Raw genomic sequence first — 23925 nt, 5'->3', positions numbered from 1 at the left:
AGAACCCTGTAATGGCATAGTATTTTTTATTTATTTGTCTGCAACCAGTCTACATCAGATAATCAATACGATAAAATTGCATGCTTGCTGCTGTCACTCACTAAAGCTCAACAGTCTTCTTATAAAGATGGAGCTTTGTGTATGAAGGATTTACTTACTTAATACCTCTACAAACTTTTGATACACTTTTCCTCCCAGATATTGAACTGTGGTAATACAATTTGAGTCCCTGATGATTTCCTCAACCTGACCATGCAAAAACATTGCTGATGCTATAAACAGAGGCTATGTCTGGACTACAACTTTTCTTTTAAAAGGTACGCAACATGCGCTCCACGATTTGCATACCTTTTTCCACTTTTTTTTTTTTTTTTCAGAAGAGGCTTTTCTGAAATTTGGCCCATCTATACTGGGCCACATTTTGGGGGAAAAAACCCTCTTTCGTGGAACAAGGAAGACAGGGCTTCCGAAAGAGTGCGTCTGCTCTTCTGTAAACAAAAAGCAGAAGAGCAAGTACGTTTCTTGGATGTGGTGGAGTTTTTTCAGGATACCAGACATATCCCAAAAAAACCCCTGCAGTCTAGACATACCCAGAGAGAGGAGAACAGAGAGTTGGGGCCTCTATTCCTCGTTTTATATCTTCCCCTCCCCCCCTTCTCATTCATCCCATCTGGGATTCAGGTGACAACAAGTCTGTCTGGTCAGGAACCCCAGCAGTTTGTCAATATGTACATTTCTCTTCTTCTTTATACCCCTCTGTTTAAAGAGAGGCCACTTAACTCGGTAATAGTCCACTTGATTATGTTGACACCAGTGGAAGGTGCTGGCAGGGGTACCACTTCGGGAAGGTGGTGGGGGGCAGCAGCCATGCACTCCGGGACACAGCTTGCTTTTCATCCCATTCCCTGGGCCATCAGAGTGAGGGGAAAGTGCTTGCATTCTGTGCATGCCTCTCACACTTGGCTGGTGAGTTCCCTTTGCTAGCCAGGTGTGAGAGGCATGCACAGAATTCAAATACTTCCCCTCACTCTTTGATAGTCCAGAGAGTGGGACAAAAAGCTAGCCATGTCCTGGAACACACAGCTGCTGCCCCACCTACCCTTCCAAAATGGCGCCCTTGGGCGTTGCATCATTCTCAACACAAACTGCTTGTGTTTGCAGCTGCCAGGAAAAAAAATACAAATACTGAATCTGCTGCTCTGAAATAATTCTTATTCCCTTTTTAAATCAACAATTACATGTCATTCAAATGACATCTATTATGTGCATTACCTTTATGCAGTAATGATACACGCAACTTGTATAATACTTCACAGGTAATTTTCAACTAATTTAACATTAGCCCTCGGGTGTGGGCAGAGTAATCGATTTTTACGCTCAGAAAGGACTATTACATTCATCCAAACTGACTACCTGCATAACACAGGCCAGATAACCTCATCCAGTTTCTATATCAAGCTTTGAATTTATGTTTGAAATTATTGTGATATCTTTTTTAAAATATATTCAGTCTTGACACAGTCTGCAAATTATGGAGAATGCACTTCATTTCTAGGTAAGTTGGTCCAATGGTTAATTACCATTGGTCTATAGTCATTTAATTACTGTTGATTTAAAATGTCTTATTTCTACTCTGAATTTTCCTAGCTTTCACTTCCAAACTTTGTGCTTTGTTATGATCTTTTCTGCCTCATAGAACACCTTTTCTATAATAAGCTCATTGGGGTCCAAGCCAGGGGTTTGTTATTGCAAAAGACCTGTTGTGGGGGCAGGAAGGGACCATGAGAAGCGGGATCATTCTAATCCTAATCCTCAGTGTTGGACCGAGCCATACTTGTGCCCCGGACAGCGGGCGTGCAGCATCCCTTACCACTTCAATCAGGCGCCCCTCCATAGGTTGGCGCCCCAGGCAGCTGCCTGGCTAGCCCCCCTCCTTAATCTGGCCCTGCTAAACCTAACCATGTTAATTCTGTCCAAAAGTTCATTATTATGTTAGGCATTATAGTGAGGATGTATTGCCTATGAAAGAGCTACCTTCTGTCAGCAGTCTCATTCTTCTCTATGCAGACTGTGATCACCTCTTAAGCTTCTCTTGTATACACCATTAGGCTGAGCTTCTTATGCATGTTTGCTAGACCTCCAGTCATTCTTGTAGCTCTTCTTTGAACATTTCCAATTTTTCAACATTCTTTATCATAATAATATCTTACTCTTGTACAGGACTTTCAGGTTTTAGCACCAGAACTAGATACCATATTCCCATAATGATCTTACTAATGCCATAAAAAAGGTGGTGGAACTTCCCTACTCCTACTTGATATTCCCCTCTTTATACATCCAAGGATTAAATTCACCCTCGAATGCACCACACCAGGAGCTCATGGCCAATTGTTGATCCACCATGATGCTTCAAATCTTTCCAATAACTGCATTGTAGGATACTGTCTCTCATATCTTATTGTTTACATTCCATGTTCTTCTATGCAGCGCTCAACAAATTAGTCAATCTACTCACCGGGGCAAGTAGATTTTAAGCCAGCATGGCACTGCAGCACGGTCTGTGCATGCGCAGCATGCCAAACCACACGGCTGGCAAGCGGGGCTCACCGCCACTTGTCAAGCTCTGCTTATATGTATTATTGTTGTTCAACCATATGTTTGTTCCTTCTTGCATTTGGTTATATTAAAATGCATGATATTCAAATGAGCCCACACAAAAAGGTCAAGTGAGTTGCCCAAGACAGTGCCGTAATAGTCTCTGCTCACAATTCTACTCTCTAGTTAATGCTACATCCCTATTCTATCAACAGTGTGGAATAGGGATGTAAAATACCATTCAACCAGTTAAGCGTGTTTAACTGGTTAACCTCTCAAATGGGGCTGGGAGGGTGGGCACTCCAGCCTAACCAGGCCTGGCCTACCACTGGTGGTAGCTGCTCTGGCCAGGCTGGTGTATCCTTGCCCACAGCGCGCTGCACCGGCCAGGTTGGGCGTACACCCACGGTGGGCTCCTCTGTGCTAGAGCAGCCTCCTGCCTGCATCAGACGGGGGGCTGCTCCAGTACCTACCAGTTCACCATAACCAGCATCACCCTTACAAGTTAAGCAGTCACATCCCTAGTATGGAAATGGCAGATTAATTCATCTTCTGTTCATAACAATAACAATAATAATAATAATAATATGTAACTAGCTGAGGGATTCTCTTATCACAGAGCAAAATCAACAAATCTTTGGCTATGATTCATGTCAAGTTACATTTTTGTATTTCAGTGGCCAACACTGTAGTATATGTTTTTGTACCTTTCAACATCCTCTTCTCAACTATTTATCTTGGCTCACAATAATCAGAAAATCATCAAAATAAGGCTGCTTTTGAATTGAGATGCCTCTAGATGTGTTTCATAGCAGATAGGTAAATCTGAGTACTATTGTGCACTGTTCTCAAATTTCATATTTCCTGTGAACTCCTCTGTTGAGTACTTAATTGACCAATCTGGACATTCCGTGTAATCAACAACAAATACAGTCACTAAACAATCAGTCACAGTTGACTTTTCTACTTGACTAAACAGTTATTAGATACAATCTACTAGACGTTCTAAACACGCCCTAAAGTAACCTGGCAAATTATGTAGTTCATTTAGTGGAGCTTTTCTTAGTGCTTTAATATGATGACTATCCTGATGACAATAGGTGCTATTTTTAAAATTTTGAGAGAGTTTGGCTCTAGTGGTATAGGAAAACTAATACTACCTCAAGACTGAGAGAGTCTCCTTTAAAAGCTGAACTCATTAACTTAATTGGACTTGGGTATAGCCAAGATATTAATGGAGGAGGTGCAACACTCTTTCATTATATTAATGGAGGAGGGATGGGGTTGGGTGCAGAAGGGAGCTTGGGACAAGGGATTGAGAGGGATGCAGGAAGTGGTGTGGGATTTGGAAGGGAGTTTGGGTGAAGGAGGGGGTTGTGACCTGGGGCAGAGAACTGAGGTACAGGAAGGGGTCCATGTTCTCGGAGAGGGTTGTGACCTGGAGGAGCATTGTAGGAGGTCTGGTAGGGGGTATGGGTGCAGAGGGCTTGGGTTACATGGGATAGGAGTGCAGCTGGGGGATAGAGGGTTATGGGAAGGGAAATGGGGTGCCAAATGTAGGCTCTGGCTAGTTGGTGCTTACCTGGGTGGCTCTCAGCCAGTAGCCCAGGTGGTTCCTCAGCCAGGGTCCCCACCTTCCATGCTCCTGCACTAACTGCAGAGGCCATGTGTAGCTGACTCTAAAAGCTGTGAGCCTGGAGGGGTACTTTGTGTGCTGCCTATCCTGCAAACAGTCAGCTCCCATTGGCCAGAAACTGGACAATGGAAGCTGCAATATTTTGCTGGGCTTGAGAACAGTGTGTGAAGCCTCTCATTTCCCTTCCTCTGGGTTCAAAGCTGCTCTAAGTGCCAAGCAAAGGTGGGGCCACCAGGGAGCCTGCCATCACTACACAATTAATGTATAAAAGACCAATCAGCAAGATCTCTATTTATATAATGAGGAACTAGTGGAGCAGAAGCAACATATGATGTTGCACCCTCATATTCTTATGGAAATATGATTTTGAATATGAATCTTCATAATTCAAATATGCTTTATGCAAATAGGGGCAAGTAACCTATCATTGGAGAGCTTGTAATCCTCTGAATGTGCATATTCTATTTGTGTGCATGTATCATACTTGTATGTGAAGTTAGACATATGAAATATAAACCCACTTATGTATCTAGATGTGCTAGTGAAGGCCATTAGACATGTGATCATGCCTTCTGGTCCTACAAAGACATGTGACCATGCCATCTTGAATTTTATACTCTTCCAAAAGGGATAGGGAATTGAACAAAGTCTTCCTACCTTGGGGACATTCTATATAACGCATAGGAAGCAAACAATGACTGTCTTCTGCTGGCTTCACAGATTGATTCTCACTGCAAGAAAAGACATGAAATGTCCTTGAAACAAAAGAACTCTAATGACAGGGGTGGTCATGAGCTCCACAATCCACGTCAGAAAGAACAGCTCTTTCCTGAAAAAGACTTCACCTAAAATAAGAATTACTGTGAGAAATTAGAACAACTTCTCTTAGTGTACTAGGCTCAGCTGTCATGCTTTGTTTTATTTTAACTTTAGTAATTTATTTTCATATGTCAGTTACCACTTTCAACCATTTAAATCCACTTTTATTATAAAACAAACAAAAATGATATGGTATCTATAAACAGACTCAAACACAACCTTTGGAGTACACAGATATAGATATTCAGGATACTAGTAATTAATATCTGCAGAATGTTCAAGGTCTCAATAATTGTTACCGTGTGTGTGTGTGTGTGTGTGTGTGTGTGTGTGTGTGTGTGTGTGTGTGTGTGTGTAAGTGATAACAACTGGGCATATTTCTCTTTCATTGATAAAAGGGGGCAAACTTAATGAGCTTGCTCTTTGTAAAACTTCTATGTAGAGCATGGGTTCCCAAACTGGGGGGTGTGAAGAAATTCCAGGGGGGGCACAAGGCAACCCAGTCCCCCCTCCCCCCCCCCCCCATATAAAGTTTTGCTGCCCTGGTCAGTTCCTTTTTTTTTTTTTTTTTTTTTTTTTTTTTGCTTAAGTTTTGTTGGGGGGGGAGATGAGGGTTTTTCAAAAATCAAAAAGGGGGCGTGATGCCGAAAAGTTTGGGAACCACTGATATAGAGTAAAAGTGCTGTGTCAAGTTCCTGTGGCTGAGCCTTCCCAGATCTGAGCTGTTCTTGGTGTCTGTGTTAATTTGCTGTGAGTTGTAACCCCAATTCTGTACCTTCCTAGGGGTGGGATGGGCTCAATGATTTTAGCAGCCCATCAAGTTACCAGCTCAAGGGGATTACTGTGACCCAACTCCATCACACACATATTAAAGAGAGAAAGGCATTGTATAATGGAAGTAATTTGGCATGGAGTAAAAAAGGTGTCTAATGAAGTGCTACTGAGGTCAATGTGACAAATAATGTTTTTGAAGTTCATGCATTAGAGACCTGTGCTGTAGAATGAAAAAAGGCAGTCAATGACACAATACTGCAGGAGGGCCGTTACCTACAAAGGAAGCAGAGAATGAAATTCTAAATAACTTGAACAAGTAGGATAATGAATAGTAATAGAAATGTAGCCGTGTTAGTCTGGTGTAGCTGAAGCAAAATGCAGGACTATGTAGCACTTTAAAGACTAACAAGATGGTTTATTAGATGATGAGCTTTCGTGGGCCAGACCCACTTCCTCAGATCAAATAGTGGAAGAAAATAGTCACAGCCATATATACCAAAGGATACAATTTAAAAAAATGAACACATATGAAAAGGACAAATCACATTTCAGAACAGAAGGGGGATGTGGGGGGGGGGGGGGGGCGGAAAGGAAGGAAGGTAAGTGTCTGTGAATTAATGATATTAGAGGTGCAGAAAGTTAGATGTCTGTGAGCTAATGGTATTAGAGGTGATAATTGGGGAAGCTATCCTGGTAATGGGTAAGATAGTTGGGGTCTTTGTTCAATCCACCCCCCCATAGAGTGTCAAATTTTAACATGAATGACAGTTCAGAGGATTCCCTTTCAAGTGCAGATGTAAAGGGTCTTTGTAGAAGAACGCAGGTGGTTAAGTCGTTGAGACAGTATCCTTTCTGGTTGAAATGGCAAGAAATAGTTTTTTCTTTGTGATCTTGTCTGATATCTGTTTTGTGGGCATTAATCCTTTGGCGAAGTGTCTGAGACGTTTGTCCAATGTACATAGCAGACAGACACTTTCGGCACATGATAGCATAAATTATATTTCTGGATGTGCAGGAATATGTGTTCTTGATCTTATAACTCACTTGGTTAGGTCCAATAATGGTATCAGCAGAATGAATATGTGGACAAAGCTGGCAACGGGGTTTGTTGCAAGGGAAGGTACCAGGGTTGGTATTAGTGTGGTATGTCCTGTGGTTGTTGGTAAGAATCATCTTGAGGTTAGGTGGTTGTCTATAGGGGTGTGTCTAGACTACAGGGTTTTGTCGACAAAAGTGGACTTTTGTCGACAAAACTATACCTGCGTCCATACTGCCTTTGAGTTATGTCGACATAACGTCGACAAAACTCAGCAGTTTTGTCGACATATGTAAACCTCATTCTACGAGGAATAACGCCTTTTGTCGACAGAGTTCTGTCGATAGAAGGCATTATTGCATCTACACTGTCCTTTGCGTCCACACTGTTATGTCGACAAAGAGGCTTGCTTTGTCGACAGAACTGGATGTAGTCTAGATGCTCTTTGTTGACAGAAGCTTTGTTGACAGTATCTGTCGACAAAACTTCTGTCGACGAAACCCTGTAGTCTAGACATACCCTAGGAAACTATGGGTCTGTCTCTGGGACAACCAGCTAACCTCAAGATGATTCTGTTCTGAAATGTGATTTGTCCTTTTCATATGTGTTCATTTTTTTTAATTGTATCCTTTGGTATATATGGATGTGACTATTTTCTTCCACTATTTGATCTGAAGAAGTGGGTCTGGCCCACGAAAGCTCATCATCTAATAAACCATCTTGTTAGTCTTTAAAGTGCTACATAGTCCTGCAAGTAGGATAATGGTGTGACAACACAGTCAGGGTTCCCCCAACACTGCACCCCCGAAGCAGCAAGAAAAGACTCCACCAGCCAGTAGAATAGAGGGTTTATTGCTTCTCCAGGATACAGCAAGGCATAGACAAGCTATTGCTACAGGAGTCTGGGCCAGGATGCCTCCGACCCCTTGAGATGGGGTCCCTGGGCCCCTAGATTCCAGCCCCCTCCTTAGACTGGTTCCTTCATGATTCTAGCCCAAGACTGCCACTGCCCCTTCACCCAAAACCTGGTGTTGGTCTCCGCCTCCCTGCCTTTGTCTCTCTCCCTGGGAGGCTGAACCTAGGTGTCTGGGTTAATACACATTTGGATGAGTCAGTGAGAATCTCAAATCACAGCACAGGGGGACCCTGGGTGACAGAGCAGACAGCCCCCCATTACGCCACAGATGGACATGTAAAAACATGGTACAATTGGTGGGACAGGTTCCCACCTTAGTCTAGAATGGGTTAAGGAGCTTTGGTGAGATTCACCTGCCAGGCCTGTTGCATCTGGAGGTGAGGTGCAGATCCTTTAAAAAGGAGGATTCAGGCCCAGTGGTGGACGGCACACAGAAGAAATTGGAAGGAAAGAACAGAGCTCTCTGTCCCCATCATCATCTCTAAATTGTAGGTGATTGTACAACATGCAACTCAGCAAACAGATCCCGAGAGCTATGGCTGCCTTTCCAGGTAGATTTATTTGTACTTGTCCACAGTCACTGCAAGAGTCAGTTGGCCAACAGCAGGGCTGGACCTGTTACCCTGTGCTTTCAACAGCTAGAGATTCCTTTTAACTTGAATCATATTAACTTGTGTTCCCTACCAACCTATTGTTAGGCCCTAGAAAAAATAGGCCTAGCGCAGTTATGCTAAAGCAAATGTAACAAAGGTTTCTGGATAGTCCCTGGGCAAAACTGGAGATAGGTTCAAGCAGGGACACACCCTACACGCTTGCTCAAGTTGGCAAAATGAGATAAGCAAGAAGCTGCATTTTTGTACCTGCTGTGATGAGGAACAGTTTGTTTTGAGAACTGATAAGAAGACTCCCTGTTTCTGCTCTCCCCGTTTGTTCTAAACTCCCTGTTTATGTTCTCCTTTGGCCATAACAAACTGTCTCCTTATTGCCCAGTACCTGTCTTTTGGGCTGATAAGAAATTGCTGATGCATTATGAATTGCTTAAGGCCATGATGTATAGTTGGCCAGGTATGCATGGGTATTAGAGGTTCTAACTGATAAAGGGGGGTTGGTTGCTTGGGCGAATAGTCTATGACGCGACGGAACTGTCTATATAAGCCTACCTGTAAATGAAATCGGGGCTGGTTCTCTTTGGAGACGGGCCGCTCTCTATTGTTGTGTGCACCATTCAATAAAGAGCTTGTGATTGGATCTTGCTGGTGTTGCCTGTCTCTTTGCGGTCAGACAACGAACAGAGGCCGTCCGGGTTCGAGTCCCCGACACTATCCTCCTCCGGTGAATAATTAAAGAGATGGCAAACCCAGACTTTCAATAGGAAACAATCTGAGCTAATCCCACAGTATACCCCACCACTGCATGACCAAAGTCCAGAGTGGCATCAGTGAAAGCATATTGTAAAAATTGAGAAGGTACACCTGAGGTCACACTGAATGGCTCACAAACCTTAGTTTATTTTCTAGAGCAAACAGACCTAAATCCTCTACTCTTCTTGAATGAATAGAAAAATAAAGCAATGAAAAACTAGACAACATGAAGCGGGTAGGGTAATGAATGGGGACAAGGAGGGAATTAAACATGGCTCAGCAATGAGTCTGGCTTATTGCAATATGTTTCCTTCTTATGTTTATATAGTTGTGAAGAGATCCAGAAATTTGGGGAGAGATGTTTTAATAATGAGGCCCATATGGGCATCACAAAAGCATGTGTCCCCCCCCTTAATTGATAATTCAATCTTAACAAAAATATTATAGGTCTGTAGGATGTGCTAAACTAGGGAACTGATTATGACAAAATAGATTCTGTACAAAAAAATGGAAAAATAAATCTCTATTGATTCAAACTAATCTATGCTCAATACCGTTAGCAGCATTTTTATGACGTTGTATCTATAAACAGGTTCAAACACAACCTTTGGAGCATACAGATATAGATATCCAGGAGATACTACTAATTAATATCTGTAGAATGTACAAAGTCTCACTCAACTGGCTCAGATAAAGAAAACCCTAAATATGATCTGAATACACATTGCCCTGAGATTTAAGAGCTAGTTTAACTTAAAATCCAAGTGTGACATTTGGATTAAATTAAATTAAATTTTAACCAGAATTGGAACAGTCACCTCTCATTTTTATACAGGACAGCTCCTGATCACTGTTCCCCTAAACATATTAATGGGTGTGTCTAAACTGCACCCTTATCCTGAAATAAACTATGCAATTTGAGCTATGGAAATTGCGTAGTTTATTTCAAGTTAATTTTGAAATAACTTATTTTGAAATTTGGTGCTCTCTACACAGCACCAAATTTTGAAATAGAGAGCTATTCCGAAATGTCCCTGAGTCTTCATCTAGACTGCATTGTTTTTCCAGAATACTGGAAAGCAATGCCACATCCACAGACTGCGTAGGGTTGCCAGGTGTCCGGTATTCACCCAGACAGTCTGGTATTTGCAGGCTCCATCTGGTTTAAAAAAAAAAAAAAAAAAACAGGAAATACCGGACATGTGAAATGTCTGGTATTTCCTGCTTCCCTGGGACGGGAATCCAGCAGGGACAATTTTCCCCTGCTATGTCTGGTGAGGGTGGGAGAGTGAGGAGCATGGCAGAGTCGTAGTGAAGGGGGGCAGGAGAGGGCATTTACTGGGGGGGGTAGCAGGGCGGGGGGGGAGCGGAGTGCATGCTACTCTGTCCCACATGACCAGCAGAGACCTTGCCCCCCAAAAGTGTGGCTCATGAAGCTGCTCCTGTGCCCCCCCAATGGCCCCCGCCAGCTCCCTGCCCTGGCCCCTGGCTTCCCTATGCTTACCAGGTTGGAGCTGTGGGGTTTTAAAAATGGTGCCCAAGATGATGGCCGTTTTAAAGGGGAAGCCTCCTTTTTTTGCTCAACAATTCTATTCTGGGGGGGCTCAGAATGGTTCAGTATTTTTTTGCTAAAACATCTGGAAACCCTAGGAATGCGTCTGCTTTTCCAAAAATGTTTTTGAAAAAGCAGACACGCTCTTTCGCCATTACTGTAAACCTCATTCCACAAGGCATAAGAGATCTGTCAAAAGAGCAGAAATTGGGCAACAAGTAGACACGCCAAATTTTGGAAAAGCCTCTTTCAAAAGTAAATCAGGAAAAGATATGCAATTTGCATTCCACGTATTGCGTATCTTTTTCCGATTTAACACTGCAGTCTTGATGTAGCCTTAATCCTTGTGGAATGAGGTTTACAGGAACATCAGAATAGCTAGCCCATTATATTTTGAAATAACAGGCTTGCTCAAAAGACATGGAATAGTTATTTCGGGATACTTCTGGTATCCCAAAATAGCTCTGCAGTGTAAACATAGCCCTGTAGTAGTACTACTGCTGTACATGGAGTGGCATAGCAGGAAGCTGATCCACTGGTCTTTCTCTAGCACCTTACAGATTAACAGATGTATAGGAGCATAAGCTTTCGTGGGCAAAGACCCACTTTGTCAGATGCATGTGGTCTTTGCCCATGAAAGCTTATGCTCCTATACATCTGTTAGTCAGGTTGATAAGGTACTACAGGACTCCTTGTTGCTTTTGCAGATCCAGACTAACATGGCTACCCCTCTGATACTTGATCTTTCTCTGTAGCTCCACCAGTTGTCTTCCACTGTGGAGGGGTGAGGCAGCTAGTATGCAAGCTCCTTTATCTTTCTGCTAGAAAACCTGGCTGGCAATCCTGTACTCCATTCCTGACTTGCCCTGACCTCTGATTTCAAAGGTGCTAAGTGATATGTACAGTCCTATGCTGTTCCTCTGTAGAGGCAAATTTCATGCAGGGGGCTTCATTTGGAACACATACTTTTATTTCAATATCTCTTTTGATCTTGAGCAGACTAAAGTTTATATTACCCAGTAGGGTCCACATGAGCTTATTGCAACAAGAATCTATTAAGCTGAATACCATGAATATTTAAAGTCACTGAATATTGTTGTAGGTAATATCTGTAGCTATGCAGCTTTCAAATTAAAATAATCAAGGTAATTAAATCAAATAATGTCAAGGACTAATCTGATTGTCTGCAGGAGCTGACAAAGATTTTATTTCTGCCAAGTAAATTACTGCACAGTTGGCTTCCTGTTCTTTTTTGGGGGGGTGGGGGGTGGGAGGGTGTGAAGAAAGGAAGTAACATGGAGATGTCACTTTCCCTGATACTAGTTACTAGACAAGAAGGATGTATGGTCAGATCCGTTATGGCAAAATGTATGTGTCTATCAGTGGGACAACTGTTCGCATTTATCTTAGGCTCCCTGCATAGTGATGAAGAACTAGTTTATCAGGCAGGTGGACATTCAAGGGGCTCTTTTGTCCATAAGCATCACTTTTGTCACAGCTCTTAATTTATATGTTGCCTTCTTTATTTAATTTTGTAACTGCATGTTCCTCTCAAGTCTTTCAGAGCTGTGATTCTTGCTAGACGAGCCCCTGCCCAATATCAGTGTATTTACTCTGTTTAATCCTAAAATGTAAATAGGTTAGCTGAATGTTTTCCACTTAAATACCCGTTTTCCCTCTCTGTAACAGAGCAACCTCTGTTCAGGGTGATCAGACGAGAATTCACCTCCTGGGCGTGAGCCAAACATAACGACAGATTAACTTTGCCCTATCAGCGCGTGCTGACTTGAAACTGTTAAGAGTCAGTGAAAACATTTAATTGGATCAGTCTTGAAAGAGGTAGAAAGTAGAACATGGGAACTAAAACACTGTGTCTTCTTTTGGCGTCTCTTCTGGTAGCATATTATGTTTACACACCCGTTCCGGAGAATATTGAGGAACGCTGGAAACTAATGCTCATAAATGCTGGCTTTAGAACTATAGGACATGTGGTAAGTTTAGAATTATATTTACTGAATGAAATTGTGTATGAACTTGAGATCAACTGATGTATTAATGTGGAGAACAGAAAATACAGAACAAAGAATAATATCAGTGTCTCTGGTTAAGGAATATTCAAATACCTGAAATTGCAAGGAATTGTAACCCTGACATTAAAAAATAAATTAGAGAAAAATGAAATATACAAATGTGAATAAATACATAGAGTAATAATGGAAATATATTAATTTGAATGCAGATGAGGAAGTGCAAACTTGTAGTTGACATATAATCCTGTCTAGCTAAATTACTGCTTCTTGTTTTTCTTCATTCTTGTGCCTAACTAGAAATACTGTAACAAGAAATTCCTGTTACAGATTAACTCGGTAACCCCTCTGAAGCTTTAGAAATACTGTATCAGACTTCAGAGGAAGGAAATTGAGCGGTGCATTTAAGTATGGTACAGCATTGGGGGATTTATAGTCCTTGCGCTCATGGGTGAACTTATGAATAAACACCAGTTAATTATAGAAGTGGTAATATAATCAATCACATATAAAGCTCTTAGACTTTCTAATCGCTTTCCCTGGGTACTGATGCAAGATCTAACTGTACTCTTGTGCAATAAGGAAGAGCTGGCTAACTCAGCAGCACAGACCCATGCACAGCAGTCTAGAAATAATTGGTATCGTGGTGTGGCTAGAAGGCTATACGGGACACATTCACCTGCATTCTGAGGCACACCTATGCAGTTGTCTCTATTACGTGTTGGGCTTCATTTTAGTCATATAAGTTATGCAGCCATCACTAACATAACTAATGCTTGCACGCCATGTTCACACAACAGGGCTTTTCTTCCTGTGTGTTTGAACAGGACTGGAGTCTCCAGCTCTGGGCAGTCAAAGCTGTAGAAGTGTTGTGAGAAACATGCATCTACAACTTCTGATGTACTCAATCTCCCCCGGCCTGAAATGCAGCCTGCATTTGCCAATCAGCAGAGGCTGCAGCAAGTTTTTTTAATCTATAAACGTTTGTCAGAGTTCTCTATAAAGTGGGAGGGGACTTGCCTCTATCGGGATGTCTGCTTTTTGCTTTGCCCTGTTAAGAGTGCACACAGAAGGTAAACACTGAGGGAGGCAGGGACGGGTCCGAATTTAGCTTGATAGTTGAAACTGCAAAGTTGCTCTGTTTAGGAGGCTGTAAACACCAGGGCTCAAGTTTCAGAGGTGCTGTTTTATTGGGGGAGGGACGGGGGACTCGTCTCACTTCTTTGTTTCCCAGCTTGGGATGCTTGGGTATGATTTGCAGGGACACCAGGCAATAAGTATTTGGGGGTGGTGGGAGAATCTATTTGTGTTAGTTGGGAAGTGATTTGTGGGTGGGGCATAAGAGGGGGGAAAACAACCATTTAGTTAATAAACTAGACTCTGCCCTTTGATTATTTTATTTTTTTGTCTCTCTCTATCTCATTCACCCAGCACTGGTTTGTTTGATTTGTTCCAAATCTCTGTGTGTAGAAACAAAAAACAGGACTATGTAGCACTTTAAAGACTAACAAGATGGTTTATTAGGTGATGAGCTTTCATGGGCCAGACCCACTTCCTCAGATCAAATAGTGGAAGGAAATTGTCACAACCATATATACCAAAGGATACAATTTAAAAAATGAACACATATGAAAAGGACAAATCAAATTTCAGAACAGAAGAGCTCACAGACATTTACCTCCCCCCCCTCCCCCTTCTGTTCTGAAATTTGATGTCTGTGAGCTAATGATATTAGAGGTGATAATTGGGGAAGCTATCTTTGTAATGGGTAAGATAATTAGCGTCCTTGTTAAGACCTAAGTGTAAAATTTAAACATGAATGACAGTTCAGAGGATTCTCTTTCAAGTCTGGTGTTAAAATCTCTTTGAAGCAGGATGCAGGTAGTTAAGTCCTTGAGACAATTCCCTTTCTGGTTGAAATGGGAAGAAACTTTTTTTTTTTTTTGTGATCCTGTCTAATATCTGTTTTGTGGGCATTGATTCTTTGGTGAAGTGTCTGAGACGTTTGTCTAATATACATAACTCTTGTTAGCTTTGTGAACTTGGCAAGCCTGAAAACTTTTCATTAGAGAGCCCTTCAAAAGGGATAAAATCACCAGCATGAGCAGATTTCAAGTTATCCCCATGCAAGAGGGACTGTCCAGGGTGGCTGCAAAACTACACATTTTAAAATGCCTGTAGTTGCTGTGGTGTAATTTCATTGAGTGGTGTTTAGGGTGTACGGATAGCAAGTGTGAAAAATAAGGATGTTTCCCTTCTGCTCCCCCAGAGGATGGGGGTGAGTCAGTAATTGCTTGTATAAGATGAAGCTCCAAATACTGAGACATCTGATTGTCCTAGGACAGTGGTCTCCAACCTTTTTAACCACAAGATCACTTTTTCAACTTAAGTGCAATGTAAGATCTACCTCAAACCCATATACCTCTGTCCCACTTCCTTTCTGCTCTTTCTCTGAGGCCCTATTTCACCCTTTCTCCAAGGCCTCACCCTGCTCACTCCATCCCCCTTCCTCTCCCATCCTCACTCACTTTCACCAGTCTGGGGTAGGAGGTTGGGGTGCAGGCTCTGGTCTTGGGCCAAAGGGTTTGGAGGATGGGAGGGGCTCCAGACTTAGCCCTGGGTAGGGGAGAGGGGTTTCGGGGTGCAAGCTCTGGGAAGGACTTTGGGTCAAGGGGGACTTACATTTGGGGCAGGAGGTTGGGTGCAGGAGGGGGTTCAGAGCTGGGTCAGGGATTCAGGAAGCAGGTTCTGGCTGGGCACCGTTTAACTGAGATGGCTTCTGGGTGGTGGAGCAGTGAAGTTAGGGCAGGCTTACTCCTGCCCTGGCCCTGTACCACTCCTGAAAGCAGCCGTCGTGTACAGCGATGGCACCATGGAGCCATGTGCTGCCCCTCATCTACAGGCACTGAGCCCACAGTTTCTACTGGCCACAGTTCCCTGTTACTGATCAATGGGAGATGCAGGAGAGGTGTCTGCAGGCAAGGATGGCATGAGGAGACCTCCTGGTCTGCCTTTCTCAGGGGCTGCAGGGACATGCCAGCCACGTCCAGGAGCAGCGATTACCACAGGTCAATCATTTTAGAACTCGCTACAGTAAATGTAAGTGTATGAGAGAAATGAAAATTCTGAAATGCACAGAACTGTCAAAAACCAAAACTAACCCACTTTGCAAGTAGTAAAAGAAGTAACAACAACCCCCCACCACCATGTGTGTGTTGGGTCGGAAGAGGAGAGTGAAGGACAGTGTGCATGTGTGAAAATGATAGACACACACACAGGGCTCGTCTACACTGGCCCCTTTTCCGAAAGGGGCATGTTAATTTCACAGGTCGTAATAGGGAAATCCGCAGGGGATTTAAATATCCCCCGTGGCATTTAAATAAAAATGTCCGCCACTTTTTTCCGGCTTTTAGAAAAGCCGGAAAAGAGCGTCTACACTGGCTCCGATCCTCTGGAAAAAAAGCCCTTTGAAGTAGGAATAAGATCCTCCGGAAAAGGGCTTTTTTTCCGGAGGATCGGGGCCAGTGTAGACGCTCTTTTCCGGCTTTTCTAAAAGCCGGAAAAAAGCGGCGGACATTTTTATTTAAATGCCACGGGGGATATTTAAATCCCCCGCAGATTTCCCTATTACGACCTGTGAAATTAACATGCCCCTTTCGGAAAAGGGGCCAGTGTAGACGTAGCCACAGTGTGTAAGAGTGATAGAGATTTGCTTTGCCAAGCTCTCTCCCCATCCCGCTTTCTCTGTGTGGAGGTGGGGTACAGGAGTGGGAGAAGGAGGGACACCCTGACATCAGCACCTGCCTCTCCTCTCTCCCACACCCTGCACAGCAAGCAGGAGGCTCCCAGGGGACAGCTTCAAGGCAAAAAGCAGGAGCACCATGACAGTGGGTGGAGGGGCAACTGAACTGCCAGCGCTTGATAGATTCCTGGACAAACCAGTTTGACTGATGAGGACTAAGAAAGAGAGAGGAAGACTAATGTTCAGTTCTAAGACATATTATTCTTTATGTCCAAGGAAATAAGAAAGTGAGAGGCTACTTCACAGGGCCCAGGGCCACCAACAGTGGGAAGGAAAAAAAAAAGGCAGTTGCACCCAGGGTCTGGTTATTCACAAGGGCCTGGGGCTTTGGGCCGCTGCCGCTACCATGGCAACAGCAGCAGTGGCCAGAGCCCGTTTTTTCCGAGAAAACTTGAGGAACGTTCACACCGCAATCACATTCTTTCGAAACTAAATCGAAAGAACAAGGGTTTTTCTGATGTTGGTAATCCTCATTCTACAAAGAAGAAGCCTTTTTTCAAAAGAGCTTTTTCAGAAAAAGGCATGTGTGGACGGGGAGGAGGGTTTTTTTTTTTTTTTCAAAAGAAGAGGCCTCCAAAATCGCACAGGTGCCCTGGTGGCTACTCTATACAAAGTAATCACAACTCTATAGTTCCTGTCTCTTGGCCCCTCTTAAAGTTGCAGGCACCCTGGACAAGCCTTGTGCCAGGAAGTCGGCTTCAGAGCAATATCTCACCATGCAGCTCTCCCTGCCATAGGCTTTGCCAGCCAGGGCCAAGCCTCGAGCCCCCTGCAACTCCCCTGGCCTTCACAGGGAGCAGCCTCAGGGGTCCCAGGGCCCACCCAGGTGGAGCAAGAGGTGCGCACCGTCCTGGTCTGGGCTGGAGATCCTGTCCCTCAAACTGTGGAGCAAGGAGGAGACTTTGCAGGATCTCTGGTACAAGCGTTGAAATGCGCACATTGATGGCCAGATGGCTGACTCCATGGCAGAGCGCAGACACCCACCCAGGACCTTGGAACAGGTCCGGAGTAAAGTAAAGGGGCTCCGCCAGGGATATGTCCGGGCCACAGAGCACAGCTCATGCTCAGAGGCAGGACCCCACACCTGCCCCTATTACAAGGAGCTGCACCAGATCCTTGGGGGCCGGCCGGGGCGGGGGGGGGGGAACATATCTTCCCTACCTGTCCTGGTGGAATCCAGCCTGGAGACCCCCATCAGTGTCCGGCCACAGGTCTCTGTGGAGGAGGAGCAGGAGGGCCAGGAGGAGGAGCAGGAGATGGGCACCGACATCCTGTCCCTTGAGGTGGTGCCCGTGACCCAGGATGTCTCCCAGGCCGCCTCGGATGCCTGGCAGGGATCTTCAGGTGAGTGGTCTCACTTTGACACACACACAGAGCTGGGTAGGTGAGTGCACAGGGAGCAGGGGGGTGCGAGTGTCGCGTGCCCTGCTCGGGCTGGATATCATGCTGTGGTCCCTGCATGTGCAACCATGTACAACATCAGTATGCAGAACGGGAATGCATCAGGCAGACCCTGAGCATGGGTGGGATCCTGCTGCCAGGCTCGGGGAGGTCACACATGTCCTGCCACGGAGGAGGAGGAGAAGGGGCGGCGGCAGGGGTCGAAGCAGGCTAGCCACAAGGGCACAGGCACAACCCCACGCAGACCGAGGAGTGCCACGCACAGCATGCGGACATGCTTGCATGTGCGACAAAGCAGCCACTCCTGCACACAGCACTGCGAGCCGCACCTGGTTGCTCCCGGCTCCTCTGCTACCCATGTCCCGCTGTGCAGGCCACGCATGGCCTTGCACCTAGGACGTGCCCCTCCTCTGGGTGGCAGACTAAGTTGGTCACTGCTCACAGAGGAGGGCACGGCCTTAGGGACAGTGTTTGCAGGAATCCCTGACTGCTTCTCCCTCAGTGTGTTCTCCACATCTGGACCAGCCAGGACTGAGGGCCAGAGCCCGGAGGACCAGGGTCCAAGTAGACCTAATGCGCTTGCACATCAGGGTCCTGCGCAACATCTACCAGACCCTGGTGCACAAGGTCCACAAAGACTTGGAGTGGCAGAACCGCGCATGAGACGAGTTGATGCAGCAGTGTGACAACATGTGTGCTGTCATGTCGCACATGACGGAACACCCACCTGACGCCGCTGCTCCTGGCTTCCACCCTCCTGTCCCGCTCCTCTATACCTATTCCCCCGCCACCTGCCCCCCCCTGCTATGCCTCTGCTCCCTCCCCAGGTGATGCCCCTGCCCCTCCCCTAGCAATGCCCATGCCCCCTCCCCCTCGTCAAGCCTGACTCCGCTCCAGCCCCTCCTCCTGCCTACCCCGTGTGCCTACCACCGAACCCCAACTCTGCCTACCACCGCCTACCACCGAACCCCTGCCTACCACCGAACCCCAACTCTGACAAGGTCCCCACACCCAAGATGGCACATCGAGCCACCCCCCACTCCCCACCCAAATCTGTGCCCCCCTCCCTCCCAGTTATGAGCCACCCCGCCCCCCACCCTCCTTTTCTGAATGTTTCATAAATACAGACTTAATTTTTTGAAAACCAAACAGGTGTGTTTATTGAAAGGTCAGGGAAAGGGCGAAGGGAGGGGTTGTGATGGGGAAGGGATAGGGCCACAAGCCCGTAGGGAGGAGGCCGTGAAGAGAGTTACTGGGGTCCTTGAGAGAATCTCTCACTCAGGACCTCCCAGATGCACAACCTGGCCTGGTAGGTGGCAGCTGTCCTTGGCTGCTCAAATGCTCGCCCTTCATGGCTGGCCTTTCCACCTCCTCCCGGGAGGAAGGCCTCCCCCTTCCTCTCCACAATGTAGTGGAGGACACAACATGCCTCAGCCACCTTGAGGATGTTGTGCTTCCCCATGTTGAGGCGGGTCAGCAGGCTCCAGAAATGTGCCTTGAGGAGGCTGAAGTCGCACTCCACCTGAATCCGGGCCTGGTTCAGGTGGGCATTAAATTGGTCCCTGCTGTGATCCAGGTGGCCAGTGTATGGCTTCGTAAGCCACAGCATGAGGGGGTTGGCTGCATCCTCCATGATGCACAGTGGCATCTGCACATCCCCAACGGCAAGTTCACGGCAGGGAAAAAATGTGCCCACCTCCAGCTTGCAATACAGGCTGGGGTTTCTGAAGACGTGGGCATTATGTGCCCTACCCGACCACCCAACAAAAATGTCTGTAAAGTGTCCCTGGTAGTCGACCTGCAGGGCCTGCAGCACCATAGAAAAGTAGCCCTTGTGATTAATGTACTGGGCTGCTCGATGCTCAGGTGCGCAGATCGGTATGTGGGTCCCATCAATGGCTCCGCTGCAGTTTGGGGACTCCAGGGCAGCAAATCTGGCCATGGTCGCATCCAGGTCATCCTGCTGCAGAGGGTCGTCCATCTGGGAGGAGTTGATGGTCCTCACAACCTGCAGAAAGAGTTAAAGAAATACACAAAATAGAGAATGAGAGAGGGGGTTCCTGAGGCCTTGGGAGGTGCCCACCCTGCTCCCCTCCTCTGCCCCCCCCCCCAACATCCAAGGAGCCACCCTCCCAGCAGCAGAGCTGTATGAGGGTGGCACAGCACAACTCCCCAGGGACAGGGCTTCCCCCCCCACTCCATCCCCCACAGTCCCCAACCCCCCTTTTCCAAGGGTCCCCCTTTTCCAGGACTCCTCTCCCCACCCCAGCCATGCAGGGACTGCAGCCCCAGAGTGCCTTACCTCCATGAGGAGGGCCCCGACGGTGGACTTTCCCACGCTGAACTGGTTGCCCGCTGACTGGTAGCCGTCGAGGGTGGTGAGCTTCCAGAAGGCGATGGCGACCTGCTTCTCCAGGAAGATGGAAGGCTGCAGGTGGGTGTTGCATCTCCGGAGGGTGGTGGCGAGCCAGGCACACAGCTCCAAAAAGATTGCCTTCTGCATGCGGAAGTTTTGGAGCCACTGCTGGCCGTCCCACTGCTCCATGACCAGCCGGTCCCACCAGTCCAAACTGGTGTTGAGCCTTCAAAAATACCTCTCCATGGTGGGATGTGGTTGCCAGAGTGTAGCAGCCACACCCAGGGAGAGGGTCCCCAGAATAAACTCGGGGTCCAGCTCATGCAGGACCAGGAAGGCAGCTGGAACAAAGTGCTGCTGCAACTGCAGCATGGCCGTGTGGTGCCATTGCATGCCAGGGGCAGCTCTGGTTCCATGGCTCAAAGGAAAAAGCTGTGGCATCCAAAAATAAAAGGGCAACCACAACAGGCACTGGGAGAGCTTTGCTGTGCCTTGAAGAGGTAGCAAGCATGCAGCAGAAGCAGAGAAACGGCTTTCCGGGTGGAGGGTCCCTTTAAGTGCATGTGTCTGCCAGGCTCTGGCACCTGCCCTTGGAAGTAACTGATGATCTAAAGCCCTGGCTGAATTGGTTCTGGGTGGCCTTTTATGCCAACTGAGCTCGCGCCTGCTGCGGGGGCTCCCTGCTCAGCTGCCGCCTGGGCAGAGGGCCCCCGCGGCAAGCGCGAGCTCAGCCAGGCTCCCAAAGTAAGGAGCCAGTGGGCAGGGCAGCTGAGCTCGTGCCTGCCGGGGGTGGGGGCCCTGCCCAGCTGCCCGTGTGCCGGGCCTTCTCTGGGAGCTTGGCTGGGAGGATGAGGTAAAAATGTTACAAATTACCTCCTGTGTATAATGCGCACCCCAGTTTTAACCCTTAAAACCCAGGGGGAAAAGTAAGCATTATACTCACGATTTTATGGTATTTGTTTCCAGGGGCAAATGCAGACATGCTTGATGGTCTCAGTTCCTGACATTCCACTCTTGGACATCTTGTAGTGCAGGGGTGAGGAACCTTTTTTGGATCAGGGGCCGCAGACCCACTGAAAAATCAATCAGGGATTGCACACAAGTGAGAACCAACCAAAAAAATCTGCCATGACTAAGAAGGAAAGACACTCCCCACATTTCCCTCCCACACCAAAGCCTAGGGGGACCCAACCTCATAGATTTTGGGTGCTCCAGCCCCATAGTGGGGCAGTGGCAGGGCTGGAATGCCAGCGCAGGCTCCCCAATGATGTGGGGTAGTCTTGAGCCTCAGGGGCTGGATTCAGGTAACCCAGGGGGTCACATCAGGCCTGAGGTTCCCGACCCCTCTTGCAGTGAAAGGATGGATGGGCATTATTTAACAGGGCTTTATGGTGAAGTTTGAATAGCATTTGCTAGCATCTTTAGCTGTTTGCTTCTATAAGTAATGTATTCACTCAATATTTAAAAAGAAATTATTTCTGGTAGAATGTTCTATGGATATGCCTAAAACTCAACAGAACTCTTTGAAAAGATGATTACAGAATGTGACATGGATGATTTCAAAATGACTCTGCATGGCCCTGAGTATGAATGAATAATGTGTAATACAATTTAAAAAGCAGTGTTGTCTAGAGCTTTGAGAGTCTGGAGATCCAGACTCTTAATCCTTGCCCTGCTGCGGACTCACTAGGTAGCCAGGGGCAAATCATGAGGTAATCTCTCTTCACTTTCTCTCACACTCTGATTTCTATACTGTAGTGTACAATGTATAGCCTCATATTCTTTGTCTAGTCACACTTGTCAGATGTGCTAGGAAAAACAGAATGAGAAAAGGGAGTAGTTTTAAAAGTTTATAACTCATGACACCTCAGTGGGGACAAAGGAAATATATATAATTCAAGACAGTACATAGTTACACAGATGATGCAATATTCAGAGCCAGCTGCAGCAAATCATGGCCTTTTTGCAAAGTCATTAGATTGGATGGGGAAAATTTCTTGAGGAACATCATCCACCTCTAACCTATCCCAAATTTCTGTGGCTCTCCAGCTATGATAATGGGCCATAAATAATGTGTCCAGCATAGATATCTGTGTGGGTTTTTTGGGGGGGAAATTAAAGGAGTTGTTGGTAAAGGTTTAATATTAAACTAGAGAGAAACCTGCGCTATATTCCAGCCTGGGAAATTATAAAAGGGAAAGCTCTTTAAAATGGGCTCAAGTTATTATTAAGACAAAGTTTTGTCATACTGAAATGGCACATACAAAACAGAATGCATTTCTATAGCTATCAAACATCACACTAATACCTAAACCAGTCTGAATGGGACACCAAGAAATGCCTCCCTCTTCTCCCCCACAGCTCCATTGTCTGTACAAGTTCTAGTAATACTTTTTTTTGGCAAGTGCAGTGTTTTGACAGCATTACTGGGTCTAGTGTGCAAGAATTTCATCAACATGCACAAGTCCTGTTAATGACCGTGAGAGTCGGAAATGATCCTGCTTCCATTGAACTCTCATGGGCTCTAACAGTCTCAAGCCCCTAAAAATCAGAGATTATGCATTGTTATGCGCACCACTTTATATTCAGTGATACTGATGAAGAATGATGCATTATCAGCATTTGAGAGTGCAGTCCTCTCTCCATGGAATTGGTATAGTACAGGCAGTCCCCGGGTTACGTACAAGATAGGGACTGTAGGTTTGTTCTTAAGTTGAATTTGTATGTAAGTCGGAACTGGTGCATATTGTAGGGGAAACTCTAGCCAAACATTTCTCCAGAGCTCAGTTTTATTTTCCCACACCTCACTTCCCTCAGTCCTTTATTCTCAAGCTGAGGTGTCTGCTGAGAAAAGCCGCTCCGCGTCTCCCTGGTCTGCTGGGGGGAAGCAGCTAGTGTGGGGTTGCCTCACCCTGTTTGTAAGTAGGGATCCGATGTAAGTCGGATCCATGTAACCCGGGGACTGCCTGTACTGGTACCAATAGTGCAGACTTCCTCACGTTCGTTGCCCAGAGTATCCGCAGTGCGAAGCTGGAGGGACTTCTTGGACTCTGATCGTTTCTCTGGATTTATACCAAAATAAACTAGATCTGAAGCTGGTCTAAAATGTTTTAATCTTGTTCGGGATTGGAAACACTAGAAACAAGATGGTAAAGTAATTCACTCAATCCTTGGCCTTGCTGATTAGACTCTCAGTAGGTGTTCTACTTGTGATGGTTTTTGGTCTCCTGACTGCTATGTACTCAAGAGTAACCACTTACTGTGCTGGTTAGTGTCAAAAATAGGGATGTAAAATCCTGGTTCATCAGTTAGCCAGTTAAATGTTAGGAGTTAGGGGTTAGGTTAACCTCAAGTTTAACCAATTAACTGAGTAAACAGGATCAGGGCAGGAGACTGCCCCAGACTGTCTGTCTGTGGCAGGCCTGGGCTCCCTGTGGACAGAGGCTGCTCCAGACACCAGAGCAGCCCCTGACTGTGGGGCACCCAGGCCACCACAGACAGGGGCTGCTCCTGACAAGAGGTGGGGAGCTGCTCCAGTTACTGGTTAACTGGAACCAGTAAGCAAAGGGTGATGTTCACTGGTTAACCTTTCACACCCCTAATGAAAAGCAGTCATTATTAGCACTGTGATGTTCTGGTTCTCTATGGAT

General features: G+C 46.0%; 1 protein-coding gene across 2 annotated transcripts in view; it reads left to right on the top strand.

Moving 5' to 3' along the window:
• Window positions 1–23925, top strand: part of LOC102463960 (deacylase AADAC) — a 105154-nt gene that overhangs the window by 52679 nt on the left and 28550 nt on the right. Inside the window, exon 1 of one of the 2 annotated variants that reach the window (XM_006115950.5) lies at window positions 12484–12680. The exons of the other annotated variant lie outside the window; for it this stretch is intronic. Within the exon in view, the coding sequence (XP_006116012.2) occupies window positions 12543–12680 (138 nt within the window). The 5' untranslated portion in view covers window positions 12484–12542. Of the gene's footprint in view, window positions 1–12483; window positions 12681–23925 lie in introns of those variants that run through there. 2 annotated transcript variants of the gene reach the window in all.

Source organism: Pelodiscus sinensis, chromosome 10 (genome assembly GCF_052426305.1).
Source record: "Pelodiscus sinensis isolate ZL-2025 chromosome 10, ASM5242630v1, whole genome shotgun sequence".
NCBI classification, from domain to species: domain Eukaryota; kingdom Metazoa; phylum Chordata; order Testudines; family Trionychidae; genus Pelodiscus; species Pelodiscus sinensis.
This window is presented reverse-complemented; position numbering and strand designations above follow the sequence as displayed.